Source organism: Mastacembelus armatus, chromosome 17 (assembly GCF_900324485.2).
Source record: "Mastacembelus armatus chromosome 17, fMasArm1.2, whole genome shotgun sequence".
Classification (NCBI taxonomy): Eukaryota; Metazoa; Chordata; class Actinopteri; order Synbranchiformes; family Mastacembelidae; genus Mastacembelus; species Mastacembelus armatus.
The window spans coordinates 9,263,018-9,282,089 of NC_046649.1; the positions used below are offsets into that span (position 1 = coordinate 9,263,018).

Here is a 19,072-nt window from a genome sequence, read left to right on the forward strand (position 1 = left end):
TATCTAAATTGGGCAGTGAGCACCGAAATAGCCGCAGTATCTAGCTCGCAAAATGTTCTCAAAACCTCAAACAGTGTGGGACAGACTAATGAATTTGCCTATCTGTTGTTGAATTTCCACTGCCCCATTTGCATCCCCAGACTTTAAACCAAAGAAGTAATGATCAACGTTTGAGTACAGTACAGGTGAACAGCTGTAGCTGCCGTCTGTGCATGTTTGCGTCATCCCCAACTTCCTCTTTCTCTGTGGTTAGCTGGGTTGTGACTCTACTCACCATCATTTCAGACTTCTGGTGTACATATAGACGCTCACAGTGAGCGCGTTTATCAGACAGATACAGTGGCGGTTGGAGCTTGTGCAACTCTGAGAGCAGCCCAGCAGAAACTATTGTTGCCATGCCAAGTCTAGTCGCATCACCACCATCACGGGAACTGCAGCACCTCAATATGAACACTGAGAATAAAAAGAGAAAAAAAGACAGGTAAATGTTTTATTTCTTTCAGTATACTAATACTACAGTATTTTATGTCATTATTGATTTTTCTTTAGTATAACATGAACATGTCAGTGAAATGAATCTTCTTGGTTTGTGTTTGGTTAACAAGGGGAGGAAACTTGAAGTCTCGGCTGCAGTGTGGATCATCTGAAGTCGCTAACATCAAGGGGTAAGTGAAGGAAACCTCTCCACTGGAAACTAAACATCTAAACTGTTGGCATACATGGCATGTGTGAGTGACAGTCCTTCCCTTTTTTGCAGGCTTTGTTTTGAGGAGATGTCCCAGTGGTCACACTCACTAGACAGACTTCTATCATCCAAATGTGAGTGAATGAATGTGTAGCCCCAAAGTCAAGTTTCATAATCTGTATCCTTCCTGATCTGGCTAACGACAGATCATTCTCCCTTTGTGTTTAGATGGAATGAAGATTTTCCAGGCCTTTTTGAAGTCAGAGTTCAGTGATGAAAACATTGAGTTTTGGTTGGTGTGTGAAGACTATAAGAAGATCAAGTCTTCCTTCAGAATGTCCTCCAGGGCTAAAAAGATCTTCAAACGTTACATTCAAACTGAGGCTCCAAGAGAGGTATGTACAGAGGTTTAGATCTACAGCTCTAAACCACTTCTGCTTCTACTTTAGTATTTGGACGTCATTATTTTTCCTTTGTTTCCAGATCAACATTGATCACAAGACCAGGGAGCTGATCAGGCGCAACATTAAGGCACCAACCACACTGTGCTTTGACGATGCCCAGAGGATTGTCTATGGGCTAATGGAAAGGGACTCTTACCCACGTTTTCTCAGGTCTGAAATCTATCAGACTCTTATGGACACCACATCAGAATCAGTGAAGATGTAAATTAAACAGATAAAAGAGACATTATGTTTGTAGAAGCTGAACTGCAAAGCTGAGCCTATAGCGCTGGACGACCTGAGAGAAGATGTGGTGTGTGTTTGCTTGTCTTGGGACTGCTGCTGGTGATTCTAACCAAAATAACCCAAAACATGTTATTTTCAACACATTAATGCCTTAAGTTGGAGAAGTTATGTTTTGGTATTGGCCATGCCCACATATGACTGTGTTAGAGCGGAGTAGCCAGCTCAGTAGTAAAAAAGTTGAACAGCAATTACTCAGAACTAGTTGGTAATGATGGGAAGTGATGTGTCCAAAAAAAATGTGTACAGCAGCTGAGATAGCTGCTGTAAAGTAAAGGACTTTCCAGAGATACCGTGGTTATGTGAAATATCTGTGAAAGTGCTGGGGGTTTTCTGTGAGAGAGACCAGGAAGTGTGCAAACAACGCCTTCCACCCAAGATGCAAGAGCACAAGCTTGTATCAACAATTGCACGCTGTCTTAAGTTTATTATTATCTCAGTCGGTGGTATGTAACTGTGGATTTTTAGGTGACATGTTATGCATTTGAAATGTTTAACAATCTGACATTAGTGCTGTCGTACTGAAATACCTGAAAAGTTACAACAATTATCATAAGCTATATGTCGGAAATGTGTTGTTGGTGAAAACATTGTGAATGTCAATATTAGGATGGAATTGTACATCACATTTAATAAATATTCCATTTGCATTTAAAATCTGAATTAAACAAATCGTGTTCTTTTCAGAGAGATAATTACAAACATCATTCAGATCTTCATCTTTAGTTGTTCATCACATCATTACGAATCCAGGAAACAACTTAGTCAGAGGTTCATTCATTCATTGCTTTCCATCATTCATTACTCAAAATGTTTACCACTTGGTGATTTTTGTGAATGTAGAAATGTTTATGGCAATGTAGCATTCAGCTCATTCTTTGTGATATTGGACAGTGTGCAGTACTTTCACATCTGAAGTGGTTTTATTTTATTTTATACATCATGACCTTAAGGAATAAGTAGATTAGTATTTTTAAAAATATTCACTTTCTTGCTGAGAGCTAGATGAGAAGATTGGTACTGCTTTTATTTCTGTAAAATGTACTGTAAAGATATACTCAGCAGAAGGGTAGCTTAGCTTAGCACAACAATTCAAAATTATTTTGTTTTTTTTTTTGTTTTGTTTTTTTTATCTGAATACCTTGTGACAGAGCCAGACTAGTGTTTTCCTCTTGTTTCCAGTCCTCATGCTAAGCTAAGCTAACTGCTGTTGGCTGTGGCCTCAGTAAGTACAGACACGAGAGTGATACCAATCTTCTTGCATAACCACTGGCAAGAAAGGTTTCCCCCTTATTTTACCCCATTCCCTTTTATCTACCGCCTAACCACCTGCCTAACACTGTGTATGTATTAGTCAGTGGAGTTAGTTGGCACTTGCTTTCATAGTTCTACTGTCAGGAAGAGCAAGACATTTGTCTGCCATTCAGTGAAAATAGGATGTAAAAAAAGTAAAAACTGCGATCATGAGGACAAGTTAGAGATCATTTTTAAACAAATTCAACAGCCTCCTCACTCTAGTTGTGATATCACAGCCACTAAATGTTTCTCTTCATAGAGACGATGCAGAGTATTTCTTATTTTTAACCATTTTAACAAAGATCCAAACAAAAGATAATCTTTTGTCAAAGGATTAATGAAATTTAAAAGTTTAATCTACAGCAGATCAACCTCGTCATCAGTGAATCCATGAACCTATAGCTGGTTCGCTGTTTGTCCTTATTTGACAACCTTTGGTCGGCACTAACCACTGCAGACCGGGAACAACACCTGCAGTCTGGGCAATGCTCTGACCCAGTCATCCAGCCACCACAGTTTGGTCCTTGTCAAGGTCACTCAGATCCTTACACTTCCCCTCATACTTTTCCTGCTTTTAACAGTGTTCACCTGCTGCTAATATACCCCACACACTGGCAGGTGTCACTGTAACAAGATAATCAATGTTATTCACTTTACCTGTCAGTGGTCATAATGTTATGGCGCTGTATGTGGTTTGTACTGAGTGAAAGATTCACAACCCAATTTGTTGTTATGGCCTTTCAGCCAAATGAAATACGATGTTCTGCACATGTGATATCTTTGGGAACTTTCTACATGTTGAGAACAGCTTTCAGCATATAGGACTGCAGTGGTAATGGCATGTTAACATGGTATGTTTCCTACAGCAACTCCTTTAAATAGTCCAGTATCAACTACATGAATAAGACTGTTGCATAATGATTCCACCTACACAGCATCTGTTACATCAGCCTTTCATGTGTCATTGGCCTTTCATGGTTGTGAATGTGTTTCACACTCTTTCCACCGTTTAGCATTCATTCAGCCTTTGTTTTACCATTCAGTCTTTACTGTTCAGTATAGAAATCAGACATCACCCTCATACACTCTTCTTAGAGTAGACAGGTTTAAAACCGAAACTCGCGTCGCACAGAAAAGGAAGTTTATCTGAGGGAACCCATAAGATATCACTTTGCTAAAGGTTACAGAAATTAGGAAGAAGTTAAGGCCCAACTGCTCCACCACATCCTCTTTTAATCTGACTTGTATCAGGACATACACACAAAGTTAGATGTGCGTACACAAGTAATCATGCCTCCAAAACACTTTTTCTGCTTTCAGATGGTAATAGACAGAAATTAAAGAAATTATAAAGGGTGCAAAGCAATTTTGTGTTTTTGCCAAAAGAGCTTTCAGTGGGATTAGAACATCCTTCTTATTTCTTACACAGGTCATTAGCTGTTTTGTTCCTCAGATACAGATGAGGCGTTAAGCTGATGTGGATGTCTGATGTCTGACTAGTCATCATTTCCTTATTGGCATTGTTCTTTTAGTAACAAGATTAAACTGAGATAGATTAGTCATATGACCATGGGAAGTTATACAAAATAGGTCACATATGAGAAACAGGATGTTCAAGTTGTCACGAAATGTATGTATCCACAAAATATATCACTCAGCCACTGAGACTAAAATGAATCTCCCATGTGCTGCAGCATGTCATGAGACAGAAGTCATGCTTTTGGAACCACATGGGCTGTATACAGAACATCCCTAGATTACTGAGAGATGTTGCTCAATCAGTTCAACAAAGGACTCTTTTATTTCAGGCCTGTTTCAGAGGCAGGTGAAAAATGTTCCAGTCTGCCAGATAAAAATCTATTTCAGTCAACCATGAGATTAAAAAATCCATCACTGGCAAAACACATTAGATCACAAAACAAGGATTTTTGGTATCTAAAGACATCCAGTATAGTGATTTATGACAACATTCATTTGAAGTAATAAACAAAGGAATAATTGAGTTCACAAAGTATTTGTGAACAGCACGTACCAGGAGATTCCTCGGAGTCAGTAGGATCCATACACTGGGAAGCATCATGTCTGTACAGAACAATCCACCCTGTAGCTTTTGAGATATTTCAGTCTGGACTAAAGTGGTGAACAGACCACGACTAAACTCCCTGTTATAACACTGCTAGTAAGCCAAGCAGTGTAACAACAAAACTTATTATAGTTTATTACATTTACTGATTCACACTTGAAATTACTTGATAAAGATAAATAGGCAAACTTAGCATCAAGAGTCAGATTTGGTCTTAAGCAGGTCTTTGGTCTGTGAGTGGAAGCTATATAGCACACATGGAAACCCTAGTCGTGCACCTTTGACCCAGCAATGCATCCAGCCAGTGTATCCACCTGTTAACCACAGAACCACTGTGCTGCTGTGACATGAATTGTAAATGAAAAGTTGTAAAACTTTTTTCTCCCTTGGGTTTGGCTGTCAGAGCTGTATTATGTAAAAATAATATGAGATCAAATGACCATAATCTTCTCAGCCTGTCATGCAAATCCAGGCTCTATACTTATTTAAATACATGCATATCTTTTATCTTTTATCTTTTCTATCTTTACAGAATAAGGGTTAAATTTTTTTTTATTTTAAAACAACAGTTTTACAAATTTCTATTTAATTAATTCAGAGCTTTATTCATAAATCAACCAGGAACTGATTTGTTCTCATCCCCCTGGGCCTAAAAACCAGTTTGCGGTAGTTTATGTAGGTAATGGTTTAACACTTGTATAAAAACAGACCTAGATATTCTACTTTGCTTTTTTTCTGTCTGTGTTTACACTACTTCCTCAGTGATGACCTTAATAATGAACTGAGCGAGCGCTACAAAATCATCTATGGTCCCATTCTTAATTTTGACATATCATTTATAAGTAGGTGAGGGCATGTACGAGAAATAACAGAGTTACTCTCAGATAATTTATTGAAACAAAGTATGGACAAACCTGGATGAAATTAGAAGCAGGAATTGAGCAGATATACAGACACATTATGTTAACAGTGAAAATAGCCAAATTGATTAATCTCAAATGCATCTGTTTGGAATCCAATATTTTAACTTCTTTCAAGAAGAAATATACTTATATCTAATACTTGAGTGAACTGGTTCTACATAAATTTACTTTTATTGACATTAGAAAAGTACCTAAAATCACCATGAATGATTTTGCCTGATTCAATTAGTGGTATACTGTATATTAGGTTCAACTCTCAGGCTTGGGACTCCGATGAGGTGCTGCAAGATATATTTGATAATTCTGTGACGAAAGAAGAAAATGCTTATCAAAGAATTATCACTTGCCAAATAATGCTATGTTATGATGGCATAAAATAAGTCATGATTATAAGGCAGAATCATGTGGTTACTATTACAAGTAATTGCTGAAGGCTTGAAAACAAAATTGTCTGGTACTTCATAGGGACAAAGCAAACAGTAGAGCAAACATAATGTTGTGTTTACAGTGCACTTTTTGGATGTGTGATAGTTTTGCCCCTCACAGCAACTTCCTCTTAAGCGTCACACAGTCTGGCTCTGCAAACCACATGTTAATTCATCTGCATCATGTCCTCATTTCAAGCACAGGTTCAGTCTTGTCAATACCAGTTTTTGTTTAGCATGTGTGGTTTTTGTCGTATCTCAAACATGCTAAGCATTTCATGCTCATGTTCTTTGTTCTGCAGAGCACATATGATTGTATTTTGAAAATACTTTCTTTTTAGAGTACATACAGGTTCTTCATGTACTGATTAGTTTAATGAGTCCGAAAAGAGAGTTCTTAAAAACAGTGGCATTGTTTCAAAACACCAGAGAAAGTAGGAAGTAATTATTATTTTCAAATTCATACTCAGAGTTGCAGCTGTCATTACCTAACATGTAAAGCTGCATTTAAAGTTAAAGCATCAAAACATTTTGTCTCCCACACTGCTGGATCATGACTTTGGTCCAGATATATCGCACAACTACTAATAGTTTACCATGAAATTCTTTACAGACGTTAATGGTGCCCAGACAATATGTTGCACTGACTTTGGTGTTGTCCTGACTTTCCTAGGGCCACCAGATGAAAACTTGTGGTTTTGAGTAAAATGTCTCAACAACTTGGGATAATTGTGACAAAAAATTGGTACACCTATTCATGTCTTGGGGATAATCAAGAAACAGACAGAAAGATAGAGGGAACACAACAGAAGCAAAACAACTATCAGAAACTCATGACCACTTGAGCTGTGACTAAAATAGAACAAAGTTGAATGGTGAGCCAAATGACGCAGAAACTGGGAGACTATCAACAGCCTATGTAATTCTTTTAAGTGTGATGAATGTGATGATGGTGGTGATACACAATCACGTTTTGTTGGGTAATGAAACATTAACAGAGAGCACAAGGTTTGACGCACTTTGACTATTTATGTAACAATCAGGCTGCATGTCAACAGGGGTTAAAAATAGTAAGACATAAGGCTAAGGGAGAAAAGTGGCTTCTTGGCATCACAGCTGAACTCCACTCTGTCAGTGACCCTCGTCCGGGAGAAGAGACCATCTGGATGTGATGGTAAAACTGTCTGGTTCGAACTAAAATCTAAGGAAAATTCTTCTGAAGATTCAGCAGCATCATGCATACATGGTTCACACAGGAGATAATGTAATTCAGACTCAACGATGAATGGGCGCTCTTGGACATCTCAGGACCTCCAGGACACAAAGAGAATGTAAGTGGATATGTTTCATTTGTGATGCAGCAAGAATTATTTTCAAGGTTGGGCCAGTTAGACTTTAACATTGCTTTTGTTTTTCCTCTCTTGTAGATGTAACTCCATGAAATCCAGAATACGTAATATCATCCGAACTCTATTACCATGGAGGAAAATCAATAGGTGGATTTTAATATGATACTGCATAATATAATTATGTGAATAAAAATGTGGACAAATCTGAAAACCTTCCTTATCTTCCATCTCCAGACAGGAAATAAATAAAGCAAGCCCACTAGGAGAATCTCTTGAGACCCTCCTTTCTCAGAAATGTAATTTTCATGTTTTATTTTCACATCATTCCGGTTGGTTTTCTTTTTGTTTTGTTTTTTGTTTTTTGTTTTTTGTTTTTACATTGAAGTTATATCCTCTTGTCTTAAAGGTGGACAATCAGCATTTCGGGACTTTCTAAAGTCAGAGTTTTGTGAGGAAAACCTGGATTTCTGGTTCGCATGCCAAGAGTTCAAAACCTGTGATAGTCCAGAGGAGCTACGATGGAGAGCAGCAGTGATTTATGAAGAGTTCATCAGAGCTGAGTCTCCTAGAGAGGTAACAATATGCCGTATTTCATCACCAAACCATGAGAGCAGAGAAATGTGCTTAAATCCAAATTGAATAAGTAAAATGTTATTTAGTCAAACATTAATATTCATTTCCAACTGTGGTAATGATGCACATGGCTACAGTGCAGCACGTACCACACAACGAGTGAATTAAAACAGTACGTTAAGTTATTTTAGCTTTACTTTACGTATATTTACAGGTAAATTTAGATTTCTTAACAAGAGATATCATCAAACAAAGCCTGCAGCAACCAAGTTCATCATGTTTTGCTGAAGCACAGAAGAAAATCTACAGTCTGATGGAGAATGGCTCCTTTCTACGCTTCATTCAGTCTGAGCAATACAAAGTCCTGTTTGGTGCAGTTTCCAAACAGAGAGGCCATGGGAGCCCCCGCAAGGCCTTGAAGTTAAAGAGTACTGGAAACGTAATAACCCGGCAGCATGATTCAAAACTAAACACCTTACAGAATGGCCTCGGTCTCTTGAACAAGGACTAACATTATGTGTGTTGAGGTTGTAAATGTTGCACAGACATGGACTCTGCTGTTGCACAGGCACTTCCCTTTCCCTCAATATGTCACCTAAATAAAATACTGCCTGGCAAGACTGAAAGCTGTCCATAACCTTAACCCAGGTGACTGCAGGCAGTGCCACCTGGGGCACAGGAAGAACTGGAAATCACCAAAGGTAAAGTTGTGGTTTTTATGCAGTAATTATTTTTCTACAGTCTGCACTGAAAATAAACTTTAATATTTATGGTTTATACAAGTGAAATCCACATGACTGCAGGCGTAGTTTACATTTCCGCAATATTTATGAAAATTGAAATGAACTTGCCACGATGTATTAAAGACTTACGTTTATGGTAAAGTCATACTAATTGTCAAACTGTTATAAAAACTAGATAGACTTTCTCTGTCTGCTTCTTCACTAATGTCAAGTGCATCATGTGCTCTCACAGATGGTTTGCTACTGCCACCCAGTGGTGACTGGGAAAACTTACAACCAGAATTACATTTTCTGTTTTGTTTATACAGGTTGCGTGTGAAAATGAAAAATAAAGTCATCATTTGTAACCTAAGCACTCTTCGCTTGTTGTCTGACACTGGCAAGCACCAGAAACACACTATCCAGATGTAGTATTCACTCAGTAATACTGAGCTACTGATGTAACTGAGTAATACATCTTATTTATTAAATATATTTTAAATATATTTCAGACAAATACATTCCCTTCCATTCCATTATAATTGCATTACTAAATAATCTCCAGTAAATGTTTTCCTTTTTATTTTCTGTCAGATGCTAAAGTATCCACATGGACTTTAACTAGCATCACATGTTTTATATGCACCTGTATTTTTCTTTATGTGAAAAGAGTCTATTTACAGACACAGTCAGGTTAATCAAAACTACTATTATCCTCAGCATCATTGTCTTGTTCTGTCCACGTTCTTCAGCCTATCTACATGTCTAATTTGATTATGGAAATAGCGGCTCAAAAGGGGCAGCAATAAAAGGAGATAAGAGAAAAGGAAAGAAACGCTGACTGGAGGATGGAGAGACATGCAAACACTGCGGTAGAAGAGTGTAGTAGAGGAGAGAGAGTTTTATGACAGGTAGTCACCTTAAGGTAGGCCCTTAAGGTAGTAGACAAATCAATGTGTGTGTGTATGTGTGTGTACTTGTATTTCTACCTTTGTTAGGACCATTTTGAGCATAATTGCATCTGATAGAGGACCTTTGGGTAAAGAGAGGACACGGGACAGTGGTCCTCACTTTTTCAGACTCCAGTTTGAGGGCTAAGACTTGGTTTTAGGTTTAGGGTTAGGTCAGGGTTAGGGTCTAGGAAAAGCATTATGTCTGAGTGCCCTCACAACTACAGGTAGACATGACTGTGTGCGTGCGCGCGCGCGTGTGTGTACTCTATATCCCAGTATCCATCGCGGCGCCGCTCCTGGTGATCTCACTGACGGTCAGAGGGGAGGCCTTTTCTCACCAAGCCTCATTATAAACTGAAGCACTGTGCGCAGATATTGTGGTAAGTTCCTTTATATATCACGGCAGTGCTGACTGAAGTGTTTCCAGTAGCAGAGCCTGTTTGTTGGCCGCTTTGGTTAAGGTTAGCAGAGCTCAATAACGTCAGTCCGTCCCGGGCTCAGCCAGGTCTCCGGTGTCCGTCTGGGAAAGAGGACGTGAATAACTTCATACAGCTGCGGTCGAGTGGTGTTAGGGATATGTTGGTGTCCTTGCTAACTGGATAATCAGCTCGATGCTCATTATCAAACGGGCTGAGCCGGGTGGCTAACGTTAACTAGCGTCACCAGCTGATAGTAAGCGGGGCTGGTTAATGTTAGCTCAGTGAAGCTAACTGAGGCTAGCGCCCTGCCCATCTCTGTCACGACTCAAAGGTCACGTCTCTTCAACTTTCCTGATGTTTAGTGAGACTTGCACTTCACTTGAATGTGCCATCACGCTGTGTGATCGGCTTTAGGCTGTTCCTCAGTAAGGTCGCTGTTGTGTTCTGCTTGACCATAGACAGGAGTTTATTAGAGCCCAAACTTTTTTATTTTGATACCGTCGATACTTTAAGAAGTTGCAAAGTTCACAATTTTCCATGATGTCTAATCTTTTCCCGCACTAGTAATATGTGTTGTGGTAGTTAGCCCCCTGTGTTTTGATCAGTATCATTGGATCTGGGCTGTGGAAAAGTTAAAAAGGTTTCTTAACAAACTAAACGTTGTGGCCAGTTATTACAATTTTAAGAAAATCTATCTTTCACCACTTCATGTCAGGCCTTGTCTAGTACAATGGAGCCATCAGGAAGTACTACGACATCTTCATCAAGCAACCACACGCTGAACTCAACAGGTGGTGGCTGTTCATGGGAGGTCAGCGACAAAGTCAGGCTGTGCCGCTTTCTCTGTTATGGCTCGGAGGGAAGCGTGTACACTACCAGAGAGGAGGGCCATGTCAGCACGGAGGGCACCGGAGCCCTGCTGTCCATGCTACAGGAGGGACAAGGTGCTGAGGTGGTGGAGGAGATTAAAACCTTCACTCAGGATGGGCGAGCTGTCAGACTTGGCCCCTCCTTGTTTGCCTTGGCTTTGTGCTCTCAGCACTCTGAGCTGAAGACCAGGCAGGCAGCGTTCAAAGCCCTTAAGGAAGTTTGTCAGGACCCTGCCCATCTTTTTTCAGTCATCCAGTACAAGAAGGAATTGAAAGAGAGCATGAAGTGTGGGATATGGGGACGTGCCCTGAGGAAAGCTGTGTCAGACTGGTACAACAAACAAGATGCCATGAGTTTGGCTGCAGCTGTGACCAAATGTAAACAGAGACAGGGATGGTCACACCAGGATGTGCTCAGGCTCGCTCACACCAAACCAGCTAATGAACGTGAGTTTACTGTAGACCAGTATTATTTGAGAAACATGCCTTACCTTGGAAAGGTCTTAACACTTTTTTAAGGTTTTCGGGGAGGCTGAGGCTTATTAAGTAATTTAGGGGGATCTTTAGGTCAGAAAAAAAAAAAAATGTAGAATTTTTTTTAGATCATTGTTGGCGGTGCGTTTCTATTCTTAGTATTTGAGCATTTGACTATTTTGAGTTAAAGTAACATAAAGTTATGTAATGTGGTAAACAGATTCAGCAGGAAAAACCAGAAGTGACATAAAGACTCAACAGCACTGGCAGTAAAATCCTAAATTTTAAAATCTTTGTGTTTCCAGCAATTGCCTTGATCAGTAAATATGTAACAAAAGGATGGAAAGACGTGCAGGCTGCTTACACAGACAAAGAGAACTCAGAAGAGGTTGTTAAAGTACTTTCGTATCTCAAAGTGGTGGAGAAGGTCAAGCACAGTTGTGATGAAACAGAGGTCATCAGTTTAATAGAGGAACACAAACTGGAGAGGGAGCAGCTGCTAACAGACCACCTGAAGTCAAAACAGGTGAGTATATGTGCCTTTTTAATGGTCATTATTGCAATAATGATCATGTCTTTTTTTTCTGATCTATTTTTAATATTAAAATAATATTCTACCCTAGATCCACAGTGTATTCAGACCCTCTTCACTTTTTTCAGTTTTCTTATGTTGCAGCCTGATACAATTGTTTAAATTCATTTTATTCCTCATTAATCTACACTAAGTACCACATTATGACAAAGTGAAAACTGAATTTTAGAAATGTCTGTGAATTTATTACAAAGGAAAAACTGAAATATCACATTTGCATAAGTATTTAGACCCTTTCCTCAGTACTTAGTTGACACACATTTGGCAACAGTTACAGCCTCAAGTCTTTTTGGGTATGATGCAACAAGCTTTGCACATTGGAGGAGTTTCTGTTCTTTATAAATCTTCTCAAGCTCGGTCAGGTTGGATGGGGACCATCAGTGGATGGGCACCTGTCCAACATCTGGGTTCAAGTCAGGGCTCTGGCTGGGCCACTCTAGGACATTCAGAGTTGTCACTGCTGTGTTGTCTTGGCTGTGTGCTTATTGCCTGTCAGCAATCCTGTCTCTGAGCTCTACAGGCAGCTCCTTTGACCTCATGGCTTGGTGTTTACTCTGATATGCATTGCCAGCTGTGAGGCCTTCTATAGAGAGGTGTGTGCCTTTCCAAATCATGCACAATCAGTTCAATTTACCACAGGTGGACTTCAATCAATGTGTAGAAACATTTTGGGAGGCACCTGAGCTTACATGTGTTGTTGCAAAGGCTGTGAATACTTATGGAAATGTCATATTTAAATTTTTCCTTTTTAATAAGTTTACAGACATTTCTAAAATTCTGCTTTCACTTTGTCATAATGTGGTACTTAGTGTAGATTAATGAGGAAAAAAATGAATTTAAACAATTGCAGTATCAGGATGCAACATAACAAAATTGAAAAAATGAAGGGTCTGAATACCTTCTGAATGCACTATATGTCCAGCCCTAACTATAACAACCCTATAAACAGCATTATTACAGGGCTTGTTTTCCTTTAATGATAGTTCATAATGATATTAAATGATAGTCAGCAGCTATTCTAGAAGCTTTTTAACTTTCAAAGGTTGAAATAATGAATATGAATGGCTGCACACCCTGCCTAAATAAATCCTAAACATGAACACTGATAAAAATCATATAATCTGACATTAATCTGTTTGTTTTTTTATTTTGTTTTTTGTGAAGGTATGGAGAGCTCTGTTGAAGGAAATGCCTCTCCAGTCGGTGCTGAGAATCTTGGGTAGGATGACGTCAAACAAGATTCTTGAACAAGGAAGCTCAGAAACACAAGCTCTGTGTGACAGACTCCAGAGCGAGACGGCACTAAAAAAGGTGGGGCCCAGGATCTTTCTTATTAATTTATAGTTTTGTTTTTAAATTAACATGATTCAAGTATTAATGTGTTCAAGTATTTAATGTCTGTCTTCAAATTGACAGGCGCAGATCCACCCTTTCAGCATACTCCTGGCTTCAGAGAAGTACAAGAGAGGCCAAAGCCATCAGGGTAAAACAAAATGGGAACCAGACAGGAACATCCTCAAAGCAATGGACTCTGCCTTTTACAAGAGTTTTATGGTAAGTCCTTTCATTTTCACCCCTTCTCACAAACAGTCACAGAAGACAACAACCAAAAGTATTTGGCTATTTAATCTCTTGTTTTGTTGCAATTCTGTTCACAGAATGTGGAGCCTGTAGGTAAACGCTTCGTAGTGGCAATAGATGTGAGCCCATCACTGAGCAGCGTCATCCCAGGGGCGTCAATCAACACTGTGGTTGCTGCTGCAGCCATCGCCATGGTGAGGCAGTGCTAGAACTACATAACTAATGTGTGTGAGTAGTTTTTGATGTTGCAGTTGGAGCAGCTGCATCAGTTTGCAGGGCTTGAGCTGCCCCGTCTTTGAAGGAGGCCTGGGTCATGGAATTTGTTGACACATACTCCGGATTCCTGCAAAATTAGATCTGTAGCATGATTATCTTCTCAGTTGAGATACAGTATGTGCCATCACACCAAAGATTCTCAGCTTTGTTGAGAGAACTGTGACTTGTGAGAACACTAGAATGTTTAGTTGTTCTGTTTGCAGCAATGCACATGTTCATGTGTGAGAGAGATTAATTTTTGGAACAGTGATGCCATGCTCTTCTTCTGACCTTTGTGTCTGGAAAAGATTTTTTCAAGGACAGAGGCAGACACTCATGTGTTGGCCTACTCTGAAGGAGCTTTGGTCCCATGTTCTTTTTCTGCTGACATGACTCTTGCACAAGCAGCAGTCGAATTGCTTAAGGTAAGGCAGGCCATACATCAGAGTAAGAAATATATATATTATAGTATAGTATATATATTATATAGTATGCTGACTTTTCTACCATATGTCCCAGATCCCAGGTGGGGGCACAGACTGCACCCTTCCCATCACATGGGCCACAGAGAATGAAAAATCTGTAGATGTGTTCATTGTTCTGACCAACAACCCACTGTGGATATTTACTGCCAATCCAGTGGAGTCTCTAAAGAAGCACAGACAAGTACATTTATTCACTCGGGTCTGCTAGGGGAAGGGGATTTAATTGAATCATGTCCAAATTTAATGATTGTTTTGGAAATATGTTTAATGAAACAGTAAGTTAATTTTATTTTCACTTTGATGGGAAACAGGATGAAGTTCCTTTTTTGCATCAATGTTAATCTCAATCCTTTGGTTTAAATTACAAAATAGCATGGCATTTGACCAGTACACAGTGTGTCATACAGTATTGTTCAAAATAATAGCAGCACAATGTGACTAACCAGAATAATCCAGGTTTTTAGTATATTTTTTATTGCTACATGGCAAACAAGTTACCAGTAGGTGCAGTAGATTCTCAGAAAACAAACAAGACCCAGCATTCATGATATGCACGCTCTTAAGGATGTGCAACTAGTTGAAAGGGGTGTGTTCAAAAACATAGCAGTGTCTGCCGTTGACTGTACAAACTCAAAACTGTTTTGTACAAAAGTTTTTGTTTCTAGGATTTAGCAATCCTGTGAATCACTAAACTGATATTTAGTTGTATGACCAGAGTTCACATCTGTGTGGCATGGAGTCAACCAACTTGTGGCACCTTTCAGCTGTTATTCCACTCCATGATTCTTTAACAACATTCCACAATTCATTTACATTTCTTGGTTTTGCTTCAGAAACAGCATTTTTGATATCACCCCACAAATTCTCGATTGGATTAATGTCCGGGGATTGGGCTGGCCGCTCCATAACATTAATTTTGTTGGTTTGGCCCCAAGACTTTGCTCGTTTACTAGTGTGTTTGGGGTCATTGTCTTGTTGAAACAACCATTTCAAGGGCATGTCCTCTTCAGCATAAGGCAACATGACCTCTTCAAGTATTTTGACATATGCAAACTGATCCATGATCCCTGGTATGCGATAAATAGGCCCAACACCATAGTAGGAGAAACATGCCCATATCACGATGCTTGCACCACCATGCTTCACTGTCTTCACTGTGTACTGTGGCTTGAATTCAGAGTTTGGGTGGTCGTCTCACAAACTGTCTATGGCCCTTGGACCCAAAAAGAACAATTTTACTCTCATCAGTCCACACAATGTTCCTCCATTTCTCTTTAGGCCAGTTGATGTGTTCTTTGGCAAATTGTAACCTCTTCTGCACATGCCTTTTTTTAACAGAGGGACTTTGCGGAGGATTCTTGAAAATAGATTAGCTTCACACAGACGTCTTCTAACTGTCACAGTACTTACAGGTAACTCCAGACTGTCTTTGATCGTCCTGGAGCTGATCATTGGCTGAGCCTTTGTCATTCTGGTTATTCTTCGATCCATTTTGATGGTTGTCTTCCGTTTTCTTCCACGTCTCTCTGGTTTTGCCCTCCATTTTAAGGCACTAGAGATCATTTTAGCTGAACAGCCTATAATGTTTTGCACCTCTTTATAGGTTTTCCCCTCGCCAATCAACTTTTTAATCAAAGTACGCTGTTCTTCTGAACAATGTCTTGAACGACCCATTTTCCTCAGGCTTTCAAATGCATGTTCAACAAGTTCTGGCTTCATCCATAAATAGGGGCCACCTGATTCACACCTGTTTTTTCACAAAATTGATGACCTCACTGATTGAATGCCACACTGCTATTTTTTTGAACACACCCCTTTCAACTAATTGCCCAGTTGCACAGCCTTAAGAGCGTGCATATCATGAATGCTGGGTCTTGTTTGTATTCTGAGAATCTACTGCACCTACTGGTAACTTGTTTGCCATGTAGCAATAAAAAATATACTAAAAACCTGGATTATTCTGGTTAGTCACATTGTGCTGCTATTATTTTGAACAATACTGTATATTAGTATTGTTCATGTTGTAATACAGTTGACTAATATGACACTGTGTAAAACTATTGCATGACAGTTACTAAAAACACATGCATGTCCATATTGTCCAGTTACTGTATGTCATTAAGGACAGTGTGAATGAGTAGCACTGCCATTAGAAATTGATTATCAATTAAATATGAGCATTTTAATGTATGGTTTTCTTTTCTTTTTAAAATATTTTTTGTGTCCATTTTCTTAACAGAAATCAGGAGCCAGTTCCAAGATAGTGATATGTGGGCTGACTTCCATAGGACATGCCATCTCAGAGACAGAAGACAGGGGTCTACTAAGCATCTGCGGCTTCGACCTTGGAGCTTTCACTGTTATTCGTAACTTAGCCCAGGATCTGATCTGATAAAGCACTGGAACCACTGAATCCTGTATTTAGAGTAAAAAACAGAAGACACCAATGCAACTTTCTCATCAATGCAAACTTAAGTGCTAGTGTAGAGCTGGTGCTAGAGCCAGTTCAAAACTGGTTCAACTTGGGAACCTTTGAAGAACCAGTTTCTTTTTCCATGGATTAGAAAACCACCACAAGAGCCATGTACAGTAATTATGTCACTTTATACCTCCCATTCAAGCAAGCTCTGCTGTATAAGTTAAAGTAGCAGCAGAAATTCCTTCAAATAGCTCCCCGTTTGTCTAACGTGATACATGCCGTGACAAACAAGCTGACTGAGCACTGAGCACAGTAAGTAGGTGTGTGAATGAGCTGACGCTGACATTAGTAACTACACTGTCACAGGATGTAGGTTTATCTCCTTGACTCTGCTTCCCTTGTTGCAGGACAAATAGGAAAACAAGTAAAGTAAATATGATAAATTACTTCAGCAAACCAGTTACTCTGTTTAACTTATAGTTTCAGACTCTATCTCTCCTCTCTTTCGTCTTTTCTTCCTGTACATCACAGAGAACAAAATTAGGCACAATACTCACAGACCAGCTGTTTAATGTTTGGATATTAATGTTTGGCTTGGGCTCTTGGTTGTTGTGATAATCCTGCTCTCAGCTTCTGACATAAGAGTTATCACTTGTGGATCAGCAGAGTTGGAACCAGTTGTCCCTGCCCAGAGCCAGTTCTTTGGCTGTCAAAATGCAAAGAACTGGCTCAAAATTAGGTACTGGCTCTGAACCAGCCCTAGGACTGCCTTGGCGATAAAGGGGTACAAGTGAACCAATGTGGCTCACTATAGGGTGCCCTAAAACAGCACTAATCCAAAATAAGTTGATATTTACAATTGAAATTTCTCTTTTTGTATTATGTTGCTTCCAAGTCAATTGACAAAGTATCCAGCAGGCTGGACAACACTCTGAAAATGTTGTGTGCATATATTTCTTTCTGACATCATGTGTCATTGCACTTCTTACTATCAAGAAGTGCATGTCTGTAACAGTGCACTCTATGGTGGGCAGTTTAATGTTTTTATGGTTCTTGGTGGGACACTAACCCATTAAAAAAACGTTCCATTCATTTGTAGCAGATATTGGTAGATTAAATGGGAGAAACAATGCAAGAGTCAGATTTAAGAGGCTTAGTGCAACTGTAGGTTCATTTTAAGAGGATCTATAGTTTGATTATGCAGGTTTAATGTGGTAAAACCTGATCCTCAGTTTTATGTAGCATAATTATAAATTATCAAAGGTATAAGAGATGAATTGAAACAACTCACCAAAAGTCAACAGAATACCTTGCACTTTTTATAGCTATGCTGTTAAATTCTTTGATTTGATCAAAACGTTTTTTTTTTTGTTTTTTTTTTTGGCAATAGTAATGCCTAGAAATCCATTTGCACAAGTCTTGCCTCTGGCTTAGCTACAATTTTTAGTTGTTGCATTAATATTTGTTTAACATTTTATTTTCCCTTAAGCCACTTTTATTTTTAAATGGAGTTGTCCTACTTGAATTTATTTGACAAAACAGTACCCTTGGTACTCTTAAATGTGATGACACATTTTTTTGGGGTGGTATTATTAGGGTTATGGCTTTATTGATTTTGCCTTTGTGAAACAATAATGCCATTGTTTGGAAGTGTAAGACAGTTTACTGTAAGTGAGGCAAAAGGAATTGTTCTCATTTTAGTCTAGATTCTATGCATCACAATTGGGATGTTACTGTGGTTCAGTAGGGACAAATATCTATTTAACAACTGTTTACTTAGAATCTCTTAGCTCAGTAATGTTTCTGTATTTTTGAGGTAAGGGTGTTCATTATGCAAAAACTAACAGATAACTGCAGCCTTCCTGGGATTAAATGAATTGAATGTACTTTTGTATGACATAGATATTTATAGTGCAATGCTTCATACTTCTTAAAACAGAATAAACGCACACTACTTACAGTTTTAGGGGCCAGTTCATTTTATAGAATTGCACGCGAAAGATTACTATTGTTGTTTATTGTTTTAATCAGCGGTAATAACTGGCAACATTCAACAAAGTTATCACTTATCATTCATTATGGTTTAATTTCTGAAGAGAAAAAAACTCCTGACCAAGTTACTGTGAAGGATTTTTGTCCATACATTGCTGTCGATGTCGAAGTTAAACCAATATTCACAATTCACGAAGTTAAATATTTGTGTGATATGATCAATACAGCATT

The 19,072-nt window shown here is 38.9% G+C and overlaps 3 protein-coding genes across 5 annotated transcripts; all 3 read left to right on the top strand.

Annotated features, from left to right (window-relative positions):
• The first annotated feature begins 300 nt into the window (after positions 1–300).
• rgs13a (regulator of G protein signaling 13a) lies at positions 301–2,111 on the top strand. Its single transcript, XM_026314571.2, has 5 exons — positions 301–481; positions 606–665; positions 758–819; positions 914–1,080; positions 1,169–2,111. The coding sequence occupies exons 1-5, from the start codon at positions 396–398 to the stop codon at positions 1,352–1,354; spliced, it is 561 nt and encodes a 186-aa protein (XP_026170356.1). The 5' UTR covers positions 301–395; the 3' UTR covers positions 1,355–2,111.
• A 5,086-nt stretch (positions 2,112–7,197) lies between these two features.
• Positions 7,198–8,877, top strand: LOC113134453 (regulator of G-protein signaling 21-like). The gene is made up of 5 exons (XM_026313832.1): positions 7,198–7,489; positions 7,586–7,654; positions 7,742–7,803; positions 7,914–8,080; positions 8,295–8,877. The coding sequence occupies exons 1-5, from the start codon at positions 7,440–7,442 to the stop codon at positions 8,589–8,591; spliced, it is 645 nt and encodes a 214-aa protein (XP_026169617.1). The 5' UTR covers positions 7,198–7,439; the 3' UTR covers positions 8,592–8,877.
• A 1,127-nt stretch (positions 8,878–10,004) lies between these two features.
• On the top strand, positions 10,005–18,674 carry ro60 (Ro60, Y RNA binding protein). 3 transcript variants are annotated; one of them, XM_026313829.1, is made up of 9 exons: positions 10,005–10,135; positions 10,890–11,490; positions 11,823–12,043; positions 13,274–13,420; positions 13,526–13,663; positions 13,768–13,884; positions 14,254–14,370; positions 14,465–14,611; positions 16,670–18,674. In XM_026313829.1, the coding sequence occupies exons 2-9, from the start codon at positions 10,905–10,907 to the stop codon at positions 16,820–16,822; spliced, it is 1,626 nt and encodes a 541-aa protein (XP_026169614.1). In that variant the 5' UTR covers positions 10,005–10,135; positions 10,890–10,904; the 3' UTR covers positions 16,823–18,674. The 3 variants fall into 3 exon arrangements, with proteins under 3 accessions (XP_026169614.1, XP_026169615.1, XP_026169616.1); XM_026313830.1 differs by lacking the exon at positions 14,254–14,370; XM_026313831.1 differs by lacking the exon at positions 10,890–11,490 and having other exon boundaries at positions 10,033–10,135.
• The last annotated feature ends 398 nt before the right edge of the window (positions 18,675–19,072 follow it).

Excerpts from the sequence above, each read along its gene's own strand:
- rgs13a (XM_026314571.2), top strand. The coding sequence starts at position 396 with ATGCCAAGTCTAGTCGCATCACCACCATCACGGGAACTGCAGCACCTC. Across the intron at positions 820-913 it reads CAGACTTCTATCATCCAAAT|ATGGAATGAAGATTTTCCAG; the intron begins GTGAGTGAATGA and ends CTTTGTGTTTAG. Across the intron at positions 1,081-1,168 it reads AAACTGAGGCTCCAAGAGAG|ATCAACATTGATCACAAGAC; the intron begins GTATGTACAGAG and ends CTTTGTTTCCAG.
- ro60 (XM_026313829.1), top strand. The coding sequence starts at position 10,905 with ATGGAGCCATCAGGAAGTACTACGACATCTTCATCAAGCAACCACACG. Across the intron at positions 13,664-13,767 it reads CCTTTTACAAGAGTTTTATG|AATGTGGAGCCTGTAGGTAA; the intron begins GTAAGTCCTTTC and ends TTCTGTTCACAG. Across the intron at positions 14,371-14,464 it reads CAGCAGTCGAATTGCTTAAG|ATCCCAGGTGGGGGCACAGA; the intron begins GTAAGGCAGGCC and ends CATATGTCCCAG.
- LOC113134453 (XM_026313832.1), top strand. The coding sequence starts at position 7,440 with ATGAATGGGCGCTCTTGGACATCTCAGGACCTCCAGGACACAAAGAGA. Across the intron at positions 7,804-7,913 it reads GACCCTCCTTTCTCAGAAAT|GTGGACAATCAGCATTTCGG; the intron begins GTAATTTTCATG and ends CTTGTCTTAAAG. Across the intron at positions 8,081-8,294 it reads GAGCTGAGTCTCCTAGAGAG|GTAAATTTAGATTTCTTAAC; the intron begins GTAACAATATGC and ends GTATATTTACAG.